The sequence below is a fragment of the Centruroides sculpturatus genome, unplaced genomic scaffold (genome assembly GCF_000671375.1).
Source record: "Centruroides sculpturatus isolate CEXI.00-Female unplaced genomic scaffold, Cexi_2.0 scaffold578, whole genome shotgun sequence".
Lineage (NCBI taxonomy): Eukaryota > Metazoa > Arthropoda > Arachnida > Scorpiones > Buthidae > Centruroides > Centruroides sculpturatus.
In genome coordinates this window covers 59,759-74,646 of record NW_019384924.1, presented here as the reverse complement: position 1 = coordinate 74,646, position 14,888 = coordinate 59,759, and the positions used below count along the sequence as shown (strand labels likewise).

The window sequence follows — 14,888 nt, the reverse complement described above, 5'->3', positions numbered from 1 at the left end:
AACAGTTAATTTTTTATTTCTTAATTTAAATTTTTTACTAATCTCTACTGTGATTTTAATATTAAATTATATCTTCAAGCAATTCGTGATATTATTTTCAAAATTATATTTAACAGTTTCGTTTTTATTTTATTTTTCACAGTTAAAGCATTAACTTAACGTATTTTACGGCACAAAAGACGCACCTTCATTTCAGCGCCGAATATTTAGTATTTAGTATACAGTATTTAAAACAACCTTGCGCCTTTGGCACACGACCCCAAAATTCTTTTACCGTATTCTAATTTTTTAAAATTAGAATCACACTTTTATTTTTCAGAAAAAAAAAAAGAGTTTAAAAGAAGTCATTTGCATTTAAAATTTTACCGTTAAAATATTCAACATGAATATATAATCTAAGCTGCTTAGTTATAGCAAATATGTTTTGAAAAAAATGTTATTGTCTAATTAGAGTAGAGGTTATCTATATCCCACTGAAAGCAGTTTGGGGAATTCATTAGATCAGCTATTCTTAAATTTTTACCTTCTTTTACCCGATAAAATTTTACATGACCCCATGTATATAAGTGTACTGTACATAATATGTATACAAATTACTTACTGTTAATAAATCATAAAACAATTTATTCCAAAACAATCTTTTGATATATATATTATTTTTACGATTTATTGCTATTTGTTGAAGACTAAAGCAAATTTGCATACTAATAGCTTATTTATTTTTACATAAAGAACTAAATCTTGCTGAATATTTTTATACTTCAGGACGACACGACATGCTCAACGTTTTTCAGCGTAGACCGACATTTCAATTTTATAATCGTCAAATTTTTCGCGATTTAAGCATTAGCCCGTGGGCGAACACAACTTCATGTGTAAGACCCAAGGCGATTTTGAGCTTTTTTTAATGGATAAATGTCTTATTAACTGAAACTAAATCTGCAATACTATGGTAGAGATAGCTCTACTATAGTATTGCAGATATTAGTTTCAACAATTTTCGAGACAAAAACTCTTATAACAAAAAACTTGCCGTATTTTACAGTTAATAAGACATTTATCCATTACTATAACTCTACTATAGTATTGCAGATATTAATTTATTGGTATTCGTATAATTGTTTTAGAATTTAATTAACGAGGAAAAAATACAAAAAAATNATCTGCTATCTTTCAAAAATTATGTAGTAGTAACATTGCTAATATTAATTTATTTAAAATATTTAAGTTTAATATTTTTGATTCATCAAAGAAAATATTAATTTTGTGATAGTACAAAGTGACAATACTGAGAGTTTACAACTATCATTTCAAAAAGTTGTTACTGTAGCAATAATTATAAACTGTGATACATACGGTACATTTCATGTTCTCCAGAAAGTTAAGAACTAACGATAGATGATAATTGCCTTATATCATTAGCAACAGTATCAAATAAAGAGAGATCAGTGAGCGGAAACAGTTTTGAAACGAATTACACATTGATTTTTACTGTCATCATTCTTCCATTATAGATTGATGAATTAAATTGAGATGAGTCTATTCTTTGAATTATGCGATATGCTTCTTGTCTAGTCTTATGTTCAAATATACGAGCGCTAAGATGGCTTTTTCTTTTCCGCTAGACTTATTACACCATCAATGAAACGGAGGACAAGCTTTAGAAAGACTTTTTACTTATTTGAGTATGCATTTCGGATAATTATATCCCTTTTCAACTCGTGTTACAACTATATAGGGAAAATCAGCATAATGTATACAAGTTAGCAAAATTTTTCTATAAATTTACAAAATTGTAAAAGAACATTAGGAAACTTACATGGATTGTGAGAAATGCAGGTGTTTTGACATTAGATAAAATACGGATGGTGATTATTGATTAACAGGTATACCGGTTAATCAATAATCACCATCAATAGTGATTAAATTTAAAATGATTTACAAGAGGGAACGATTAACATAGATGTAAAAAATTTTTTGAACTTACAGCGAACATGACGGCCTGGTACTGTACATAGTGTTGGAATAAAACATCCCCCGTATACATGATACAATGTTGAGTTAATATTAAGAAAATTGAGAAATTGAGTCTATTCTTGTTGATCGAAATGTTTCATATATTTGAGTTTTAATAAAATGAAAATTTAAATTAAAATTTTTGATCTGTTTGTCTCTTTTCCTGTTTTTTCAAGAGAAAATGACATTTATTGAATTTAAGTGGTATTTGCATATATTGAATAAATGAGTCTTCGTATAGAAAAATTTTATAATTAAAATAAGTTAAATTCATATAATATATTCATAAATATGACAAAAGAGTTATTTAACATTAATTTATAATGAATCGCGTTATATATTCATGTAAATATATTGTTTAAACACATTATGAAATGTATTTAAGCAAATACATATTCTAGTTTGCCTTAGAGAAATATTTTGGTGCGCGATCAATAAAGATATTTCACATTTAACTGTAATTTTATTTACAGTAGAAATATTTTTAAAAATAACTTGTATATTATTGATTAAACATCATCATGATGTCTTTCGGTTTAGGATAATCCGAATATTTTGATACACTGTTGTTAGATAAATTAGTATTATTATTTTTAATGGCGTTTTATAACTTTCATTAGTCAGATATATTTATCGTCATTAAATATTGGATATTTGTTAATGGATACCATAGAAAGAAATTTGCGTGTTTGGAATACAAATTATTAAAACTAGTTACTAAGCAACCGATATTTTGTAAGAAGTTATGTAATAACTCTCGTCTCTTATACTTTATACATACTAGTGTCTAGTAAATATGTACTGTACCCGTATATAAAATTATATTATACGCGTATATTAAATTAATTATAAATAATTTAAATAATTTTATACACATGTATTTACTATATTTTGTACATAAGTTTGCCAATTTTATAAGTTAAATTTAATCTAGAAGATTCATTTATTAAGCTTATTTAGAATATAAACGAAATATATTGAAATATTTCTACTTTGATTATTTAATTATCGAAATAATAACTAGGATTTTGATTTACCCATACACTCTCTGCGAATTAAACTGCTATTAATTATACTTTAATAAATGAATTAAAAATTAAGATCGATCTTAATGTATATAATTTTTATCGATAAAGTAAAACTCGTTTTATAGGAAACTATTATTATTTTTTTTCTTATTAAGTAGGTTATTTCATAACTGGATAATTTCTTTTGTGTGTATAATTTTCCTGTTAATATAAAGTCAAAATATTTTTTATAAATATCAGAAATTTTTAACATATTTTCTGATTTTCGAAAAATATAATATATTTAATATATTTGTTATAATGTACTCAATAATATAAGTAAAATGATTTTATTTCTTATTTCTTCTTCTGTTCCAGTAAATATAATATCTGACTTATTCAAATACTATTATAAATTTCGAAAATACTTTGAAAAATTAAATTGAATCGATTGATCAGATAAATATAATTAATAGTATTATTATGGACATAATGGTTTTTTTTTACAATTGTCTTAAGTGATCGTAGAAAGTTCCATCCTCGCTTTCGGTTTCTTTTTCTATTTAACCATCCATTTCTTTCCTTGCATGTTTCCTTGACAACAGCAATTGAATGTCATTGGTCTCTTGACGACGGACATAGTCCACGTGATATTACGTAAAACTGTAATCTTCCTCCAAGTTAGATGATGATTGTGCTTGCCTTTGGACTTTCGACTGTCCATAAACAGGCCATTCTTGAGACATGGTGAACTCGTCGCGCGAGTTTAGGACTAGATCCTGCCGCAGGTAATGTATAATGGATTTTTTTTTTTTTAAATTGATATCTAAAACCTATCTAACATGTTTCTTGTATGAAGCTGATAGAGGATAATTTGAAAATATAATCATTCTAAAACAATGACTTCGATTTTAAATTAGTTAAGGTTGATTCTTAATCGTTTTGTGGATATAGATTCGTAATATAATTTACGATAAATATACAGAATGTATAATTGTACAAGTATTATGGCATCACTTGAAAGTTTGCGTGATTTGTTAATATGTTAGCTACTTTTGAATGGTAATCATTTACTCTTATGCAATATTAGTGTAGTATATGATTGATATCAAATGAATAAGAACATGAATGCGTTTAATGAAATTAATATGACCAACGTAAAATAATTGATTTCTTGACTAGTACACACTGCATTCAAAATATATTTAAATTAATATAAATTATACAGATTTACAAATATAATCTGTATATTATAATCTGATACAGTTGTAAACATGGCACTTACATTTTTATATCGGTTTATATTAATTCTGATATGAATTTATATTATTAAAAAATAGTTTATTAAATTAAAAAGGGTAAATGTTACGTTTTTATATGAAAGTTTTCATTAATTGAACAGAATTTAAATGGAAATAAATGTCTTATATTAAACGGATTTTATTTTAATATTTATAAAAGTTATCCCTTTTATAAATATTTAAAGTGATGTTTTTTATAATGATTGTATATTTAATTATAATTCTTCTATATATTAATTAAAGTTTATTGTATTTATAATTAGCGCATAAAAATACAGCTTAAATTTATTATATAATTAATATATATTTTTTTTAAATTATTGTTTAAAAACAAAAATTCTACTTCCGAAAATTTTACAATTATTTCATGTCATAAATAGTGTTGTTTCAATAAAGTACTAGCATTATAGAATATACCGGAGGTTTCAGCTCTATTTGTTTAAGCAATAAATCTAGTTAAATTTACACTGCATTTTAAAAAATGTTTTAAATAGAAAGAATTATCTGTAATATCCATATAAGTAAATCTGTTTGGAACATTTAGAAATTTTCGATGTAAAATATACTAAAAATTGAAATACATTTTAAATTAGAATTCCAAATTATTATTACATTGTATTGTTGTTATTTTCATTTGATTTAATAGTATATTAGTAACTCATACGATTTTTAGTATAAAATTATTGATCACATATTAGAAAATTATTCAATAATTTCATTATTGTTGTAATAAATTTAGATAATAAGAACCTAGCGTGAGTTCCTAATTATATATTTTTAAAAAATATAATCTCTATTAAACATGAAACATTAATCATAATATAATCATAAAAATAAAAATAAGAAAGAGAAGAAGAAAAACATTATTAGAAAATTTTAACCAAAAATGAAGTACAGTATTAATTAACGACGAATCTAAATCTCATCTATAATTTTAAGATCTTATTTTTTATATTAAGCGCTGTAATTAATATTAATATTTGTTACATAATTTTAGATTTATTTCTATTTTAAAATAATTACTGATTTTTAAATGTCAGAAATAGAAAATTATCTTAAAATTTCAAATTTAAATCAATTTAACTTGTAAACTATTACTTTGTTATTATTGTTCATATTGAAAATGATACTTATATAAGAAAATAATTTAGTATGAAATTTTTAATTCCTCAATTACTCTGTTTCAATTACTCAAGTCGTTTTTTTGTTGTAAATTCCTATTCACCTATTAATGAATATTTATAACTGTTTTTTTTGGTGGTATTGGTATATTTAAATACTTACTAGTATAGATATTAATAACAAAATATATTCTGAATTAAAATGTACAGTACATGGCTAATTTCAATTATTTAGATGATGCTGATAAGAAATTATTAATTACGGATAGTTATATAATAATCATAATGTTATTTTGGTAACCACTAAAAACGTTACCAAAGATATAGACGAATAAGCAAAATTTATTTTGTCCTTCTAATCCGACATTCACAAGATTTCAAGAACCACTCAGAAGACAATTTTAATTCACAGATCTTTTCTAAACTCCTTTTTACTGGTAACGAAAATAAGTGATTATATCTGACAAATATTGCTCATTTTAGCTTTATATTAAATAATAATTTTATAATTCTGAATGTATATAATTTAAAGTTCGAAATGCATTTTATTCAAATTTGGAATACACTGATAGTTTCAATTTAATATAATTTAAATTGACAAACACATTATTTGTATAAACAAAATTCTTCGTTTCAATTTGTGTATGAAAGGTGCTATCGTAGGTAATGCAACATTACAGCATTGACACAGAAGATATACAAGGAAGATTTGATTATCTTTCGTTAATAAAATGATGGTGATTTCACTATCGTATAAGAAGAAGAGATTTTTTGAATGAAACTACGTATAGTAGTTTCATTCAAAAAAATCTTCTATTCTTAAAAAGAAAAAAAAGTAAATTAACCTGAAAAACGTATTTCTTTATTTTTACGATCAAGAACATCAAGAAAAACATCAAGTTTTCGAACATCAAGAAGTATTGGTTACAGAAAAATCTTGCAATTCCTTTTAAGTGTATGCTTGTCTTACATTTTGAAAGAAAATATACGTCACTTAAAGAATAAGTGAGTTGCGATATGCTTTCCCCGTGATGAGAGAGAATTTTTTTTAGTGGGTTCTCTCTGGAAGGGTTCAGAAATTTAGAAATTATGGAATCATTATAGTTAGTTATCTCGAAAACAATGAATATTTTTCACGTTCGTTGTTACTGACAATTTATATATGTTTATATAAAATCGTTAACTTAAATGATTCCAGATTGGAATGTAGTAGAGACGCTAATCTGATGATTGTATTTAAATTACGGCTGATTTGGAAATTTAGAAATAATAATAATAATAATAATAATAATTTGACGGTTTATTTTAAATTAACATTGCTATTTTAAAGAGAAATGAACTGATTAATTTTATAACATAGCTAATAAATTACTAGTATTATTCACTTATTAAAATAATATTTACTGCAAAACTTAAAGCTTAATTTATTTTTGAATAATTGTAAATATCAAGTAAATGTCGAATGACTGCAACAATAAATAATATTTAAGATATTATATACTCGTATATTACAGTTTTACGAATTTTCGTTTGTGATTTAATTAAACATTTACAAATTCAAACATTAATGAAATACTGTAACAGCAAAAATGTTTTAGAATTAAAATATTTGGACACTTTAATCAAGTTAACTGTAAACCAACTAAAACAAAGAGAATGCTATTTTACATCTTTAATAATATGTATTCGTTTTGTACAATTGAATATGAATTACTTATACGATACAACGAAAATATTTTCCTATATTAAAAACAATCGTTTAAAAGTATTACTTTGAAGTGAACATGTTTTCCAAATCATTCATAAAAGTTTTATTACCGGTACTATGGAATTCCTTTTGCAATATCATATACCTGTGTATACTATATGTAGTTTCCAAGTGTAACGGTATGCCAAAGTTAGCCGTATGGTGCTTCTTCTATCTGTCTATTATAAGTAGTTGTTATTACAAAGAAGGGGATATAACTGTTTTTGACAAACATTTCTATTGTATTATTTATTATTTTATTATGATTATTAATTAAAAATTTACTTACTTTTTATATATATTTTTAAAATGTTTGATATCGTTTTCTGTAGTGTTAGGCAAATGTTAAATAGTGGTAAATGTCGCACAATGGCGATTTTTAGTTACTTAGAAAGTACAGAGCGGGAATTTTAATTATTTTCAACCAAATTTCTATTTGCAAATGTTATTTCAACTTGAATTTTATCACGATTGGTGGCAAGTTTTTACCCTGCTTGCTTACTACAGGCCTATATTCTTCAATTTATTTAGTTTTTGCTTTGTTTATCATTTCATGTTAATAAGCTTTACTTTCATTATTGAGTTATACCGGCCAGCGATTTTCGTCGTTGCCGGTAACGGAACATGTAATGGGACCTGAGAGCCCGTTTCTCGAACCAAACCGGTCTAATAATGAACGATGAGGAAAATCCTCACCATATTGTTACTTTTGGGGAATGAAAAGGAATTTCCAGATGCTTGAAGATTTTCTCTAGTCCATACTGGATAATTGTGCACATCAACTACACCATTCGGATAAAAATGTGCCTTGTTTGTCCACGAAAACCCACTGGTGGTGATTTTTGGAACTGTTTTTTTGCCTTTAATTTCCTTTCCATGACCTAATTGAGACGTACTGAAATTTTAGTGCAATTCTGTTAAGCAGTTTTTGCTGAAGACTGCTCGGAATATCTAAACTTTAATTATATACATCTTTAATGAATATTTATAACTGTTTTTTTTGGTGGTATTGGTATATTTAAATACTTACTAGTATAGATATTAATAACAAAATATATTCTGAATTAAAATGTACAGTACATGGCTAATTTCAATTATTTAGATGATGCTGATAAGAAATTATTAATTACGGATAGTTATATAATAATCATAATGTTATTTTGGTAACCACTAAAAACGTTACCAAAGATATAGACGAATAAGCAAAATTTATTTTGTCCTTCTAATCCGACATTCACAAGATTTCAAGAACCACTCAGAAGACAATTTTAATTCACAGATCTTTTCTAAACTCCTTTTTACTGGTAACGAAAATAAGTGATTATATCTGACAAATATTGCTCATTTTAGCTTTATATTAAATAATAATTTTATAATTCTGAATGTATATAATTTAAAGTTCGAAATGCATTTTATTCAAATTTGGAATACACTGATAGTTTCAATTTAATATAATTTAAATTGACAAACACATTATTTGTATAAATAAAATTCTTCGTTTCAATTTGTGTATGAAAGGTGCTATCGTAGGTAATGCAACATTACAGCATTGACACAGAAGATATACAAGGAAGATTTGATTATCTTTCGTTAATAAAATGATGGTGATTTCACTATCGTATAAGAAGAAGAGATTTTTTGAATGAAACTACGTATAGTAGTTTCATTCAAAAAAATCTTCTATTCTTAAAAAGAAAAAAAAGTAAATTAACCTGAAAAACGTATTTCTTTATTTTTACGATCAAGAACATCAAGAAAAACATCAAGTTTTCGAACATCAAGAAGTATTGGTTACAGAAAAATCTTGCAATTCCTTTTAAGTGTATGCTTGTCTTACATTTTGAAAGAAAATATACGTCACTTAAAGAATAAGTGAGTTGCGATATGCTTTCCCCGTGATGAGAGAGAATTTTTTTTAGTGGGTTCTCTCTGGAAGGGTTCAGAAATTTAGAAATTATGGAATCATTATAGTTAGTTATCTCGAAAACAATGAATATTTTTCACGTTCGTTGTTACTGACAATTTATATATGTTTATATAAAATCGTTAACTTAAATGATTCCAGATTGGAATGTAGTAGAGACGCTAATCTGATGATTGTATTTAAATTACGGCTGATTTGGAAATTTAGAAATAATAATAATAATAATAATTTGACGGTTTATTTTAAATTAACATTGCTATTTTAAAGAGAAATGAACTGATTAATTTTATAACATAGCTAATAAATTACTAGTATTATTCACTTATTAAAATAATATTTACTGCAAAACTTAAAGCTTAATTTATTTTTGAATAATTGTAAATATCAAGTAAATGTCGAATGACTGCAACAATAAATAATATTTAAGATATTATATACTCGTATATTACAGTTTTACGAATTTTCGTTTGTGATTTAATTAAACATTTACAAATTCAAACATTAATGAAATACTGTAACAGCAAAAATGTTTTAGAATTAAAATATTTGGACACTTTAATCAAGTTAACTGTAAACCAACTAAAACAAAGAGAATGCTATTTTACATCTTTAATAATATGTATTCGTTTTGTACAATTGAATATGAATTACTTATACGATACAACGAAAATATTTTCCTATATTAAAAACAATCGTTTAAAAGTATTACTTTGAAGTGAACATGTTTTCCAAATCATTCATAAAAGTTTTATTACCGGTACTATGGAATTCCTTTTGCAATATCATATACCTGTGTATACTATATGTAGTTTCCAAGTGTAACGGTATGCCAAAGTTAGCCGTATGGTGCTTCTTCTATCTGTCTATTATAAGTAGTTGTTATTACAAAGAAGGGGATATAACTGTTTTTGACAAACATTTCTATTGTATTATTTATTATTTTATTATGATTATTAATTAAAAATTTACTTACTTTTTATATATATTTTTAAAATGTTTGATATCGTTTTCTGTAGTGTTAGGCAAATGTTAAATAGTGGTAAATGTCGCACAATGGCGATTTTTAGTTACTTAGAAAGTACAGAGCGGGAATTTTAATTATTTTCAACCAAATTTCTATTTGCAAATGTTATTTCAACTTGAATTTTATCACGATTGGTGGCAAGTTTTTACCCTGCTTGCTTACTACAGGCCTATATTCTTCAATTTATTTAGTTTTTGCTTTGTTTATCATTTCATGTTAATAAGCTTTACTTTCATTATTGAGTTATACCGGCCAGCGATTTTCGTCGTTGCCGGTAACGGAACATGTAATGGGACCTGAGAGCCCGTTTCTCGAACCAAACCGGTCTAATAATGAACGATGAGGAAAATCCTCACCATATTGTTACTTTTGGGGAATGAAAAGGAATTTCCAGATGCTTGAAGATTTTCTCTAGTCCATACTGGATAATTGTGCACATCAACTACACCATTCGGATAAAAATGTGCCTTGTTTGTCCACGAAAACCCACTGGTGGTGATTTTTGGAACTGTTTTTTTGCCTTTAATTTCCTTTCCATGACCTAATTGAGACGTACTGAAATTTTCGTGCAATTCTGTTAAGCAGTTTTTGCTGAAGACTGCTCGGAATATCTAAACTTTAATTATATACATCTTGTAAAATACATAGCATATCGTTTGAGAAACTTTAGATTAAGCAATTCAACTAAAAAAAACATTGAAATATACTTAAAATTTCGATAATAAAAGATTAATAATTAACACCAGTGCGTTAAAAAATATCGGTGATACCAATTACATAAATATTCCTACATACATATTAAAATTAAGAAAATGATTTATTTCAAAACCTTTTGAACTTTAAATATGTATATATAATATAAAAATTTATCATTATTTTACAACGATGTTAGAATTTTGTTAGGATATTAGCAATAAGTTTTGTCATAAAATTATAATAAAAACAACTTGAATTATGATTTAATTATTTTGGATGACATTGCTGAACTGTTGCAAAATTTTAACTACCGTATTTTGACGAGTATAAGTCGCTGTCAAGTATAAGACGCACCCCTATTTTGAGACAAAAAATTTAGAAAAAAACTTTTTAATGGGATCGTCTAAAGATGCATTTTATTCGTTTTTTTTATTCAAGAATATGACGGATGGATGAATCGATACCTTTATTAAACTGAAATAATATCATTTCTTAATGTCAACTCAGAGGTCACTTGATGACAGTCGACAGAACATGGCGGCGATGACTCGTGTGTCGCTACTTTGATAATCTAGGTACTCTAGCCATTCGGTTAAGGGACCATCTGCTTAACGGACCACTGCACAGGTTGGTCCCTAGAGTGGACCACTACTGTAGATAATTTCACTGTAAAAATGGTTACCTGTCGAGTATAAGACGCACCACAATTTTGAGCCTTAAAAAATAGTAAAAAAAGTGCGACTTATACTTGTCAAAATACGGTAAATAGAAATTACAAAAACTGATTACAGTTTTTAGCTCATATTTAGCTTTTCAGTTCTTGCATAGAAAAAAATTCATTTTTTAAAAATTTTTGTACAAACAGATAACCGGTTATGTAATTTGTAATTACTATTATAATAGCTCACTCAAATTATAAACTGGAATATATCAAATAATTCCTATTTGATTTTGATATTTTTAATAGGATTATCTATAAATATTGAGTTTCTCCACAGCGAACTGATTACAGATACTCGCAAGAAAATTTGCTAAAGTAAATGAAGTTTAATTTTAAAATATTTACTTCGTATTATTCGAAACAGCGACCCGTTGTTTTGGAAGACGAATAAAATTTCGAAAGCTTTAAATGAAATAAAAAAATTAATAAATTTAATTCTATCTTAGCTTAGATAGAATTAAATTTATTAATTTTTTTTTAATAAACGTCTGTTATTTAAAATGTAAAAATTTTATATTGATTGAAAATCTTAGAAGCCGTTCTCTTGCTTTTTAAGATTTCTAAGTGCTATAAGAAATGAAACTCTAAAACGTACGCTTTACTCTTGAATCTGCGATAGTATGTTTCGAAATGACCAGTTTCATATCACAATATTATATTAAAATGTAAGTGATCATTTGAATAAAATTTAATACGCAAATCTTCATTTAAAATAAGCATATCATCATAAATACTTTTTCAATCATTATTATCTATAATTGGTGAAATAACTTTTGAAATAATTTCTACTTTATGTTAAAATGTTATGTGAATTTATTATAGGAGTAATTTAATTTCAATAATTGCATTTGTTTGAAATTAATCGAATGATTAATAATGCTCGTAAAAGAATTATATCGCACTTTTGTGTGATATAATTCCGTTTATTGGAAAGTATTGATTCATAGATTCAAATATTTTATCACGCTTAATACGTAAAATATATTTTAAAAAATTATCAAACAAAAGTTTCACTAGAATCGCATTTAAAATGATGAAATTTAAGCATTGATAAAAAAAAAGCAGAGCAAATGCTTTGATCGTTATTGTTTATCTTCACAATTTCCAAAGTATAATTTTAATTTGTTAAGACATAATTTTAAACAATATTATAAGTCGAGTGCAATACTCTTTTAGGAAAAAAATTACTGTCGAGGATCCAAGGAAACTGGGGCCGTTGCCCTGTCTTTACACTTGAGAATTAATTACTCTAAGCATCAATAAATGTTATCAATATCATTTATTAAAAAAAGCATACTTTAATGATTCATAACAAAAATAATAGGCTATATAAGCAGTGACAGTTTTCTATTATTTCTACTGCAGAAGTGTGTAAGTCTGAAAATAAAATTTACGTCTAAAAATACCAGTTTTATTTTAATTTATTAGCATTTATTTTTTAATTTGTATTTTACATATACCTTATATATGGTAATAATAGGGGCCAGTACCCTTCTAGTCATGACCCAGATATGAACTTTACCTACATTTGTTTTATAATCTGTATATTAATTGAAAGGTTTCAGTTTGTTCAACTTCGTTTGAGTAAACGGCTAGGGCTAAAAATATGGTTCGGCTAACAAATTAAAGCTNTATATGATTGATATCAAATGAATAAGAACATGAATGCGTTTAATGAAATTAATATGACCAACGTAAAATAATTGATTTCTTGACTAGTACACACTGCATTCAAAATATATTTAAATTAATATAAATTATACAGATTTACAAATATAATCTGTATATTAATTGAAAGGTTTCAGTTTGTTCAACTTCGTTTGAGTAAACGGCTAGGGCTAAAAATATGGTTCGGCTAACAAATTAAAGCTATTATCCTGTCGTGATGCCGCTGAAGAGATTTGAGAAAGGTGAAATGGTTCAGACATGGCGAAGTGACAAATGCACTGAACAGTGTTAAATCTATGGGACAAACACAACGGAGTAAGACCCTGACAACTTTAGCCTAAGCAATTTTTGTTTTTTTATTCTCGTTATTGTAAATAGTGAGGTCAATAAATGTACTGTACATTTTAGTTACTAAGACCATTGTTTTTATCACCCTCTCCCAACTCAGCCTCATCGAGTCCCCACCCCCTCAAAAGCCCGAGCAACGCCGGCATACACAACTAGGTCGTATCTTATTGACGAATTCATTTTATTCATTCAATTTAATTTATTTGTATTTTAGAAAATATTACTAAAAGTTAAAATGTAGTTATTGTAATCATTACAAATTATAGGAATTTTACCTACTGACTCGATCCGTTCGAAGTTTTTGCTGGTTTATTTCAAATGCTCGAGATACTTATTACAAATTCTTCTCATTTGATAAATTTGTTTTATGCAGAAAATTTCATTAATCATAATAAATTCATAATAATTCATATAATTCATAATAAATTTCATTCGAAGTTTTTCTAAAAAATGTTCGTACTTTTAGAAGACAATTTTCTTGCTTTTTTGTATTCTTGCTTCGTCAGCGTATGCAGGAAATAACAGGAAATATTACTTAAACCCATTGCATGTGTCGAATAAGATGAAATGGATTAGATACTCGGACTTTCTTCTTTATAAGAATAAACGTTAAAAACGATCAACAGATAATCACTTCTATATCAACTTAATATCCTGCTATGGCAGAGATATAACTAGGGTTTATAAATGTTTTTAAATAGAATTATTCAAACTTTTGATATTTTAAAAAATTATAAATAATAGATGCTATCTGAAGTCCGTAAATTATTTAATAATTTTAGAGTGTTTTTTTAATCAAAAGTTTAAAAAGAAATTGATTTAAATTATGTTGTTTCGTCAATAGAATTATTTCATTTATTTATATTTTCAAGTAAACTGTTTTTTATTGATAAGTATATAGTTTTTTATTTTGTATATCGTATATGCATGAATAAAAATGTATTTGCTATTATATTTTTTAAAATTCTTATAATATTAATTTTGAAGAGATGTATATATGAATTTTATTTATATTGACTGAATAAAAAATTGCATGATAGAATTACGCTATTTTACACACTATATATATTATTATTTATTTTTATTTGAAAAGGAAAGTGGCGACTATAGAACATGTACAGTATTATTTGAGCTTATGTAATGAGTTTCTTAAGTTAGACAGAAGGAAATATGAGATTTAAACACGAAATTATATTTTGTTAAAGCATTTAAATATATATTTATATCTTGTTCTTACATTAAGATGTCCGAATTAAAAAACAAAAGGATATATGAATTATTTTTTTATGAAAGCTACATTAAAAATATAATTATA

At 25.7% G+C, this 14,888-nt stretch overlaps 1 protein-coding gene across 3 annotated transcripts in view; it reads left to right on the top strand.

Annotated features, from left to right (window-relative positions):
- LOC111631901 (protein cycle-like) overlaps positions 1–14,888 on the top strand; it is a 138,009-nt gene that overhangs the window by 84,771 nt on the left and 38,350 nt on the right. The window contains exon 1 of one of the 3 annotated variants that reach the window (XM_023376235.1): positions 3,523–3,811. The exons of the other annotated variants lie outside the window; for them this stretch is intronic. Coding sequence (XP_023232003.1) covers positions 3,768–3,811 — 44 coding nt within the window. The 5' untranslated portion in view covers positions 3,523–3,767. Of the gene's footprint in view, positions 1–3,522; positions 3,812–14,888 lie in introns of those variants that run through there. 3 annotated transcript variants of the gene reach the window in all.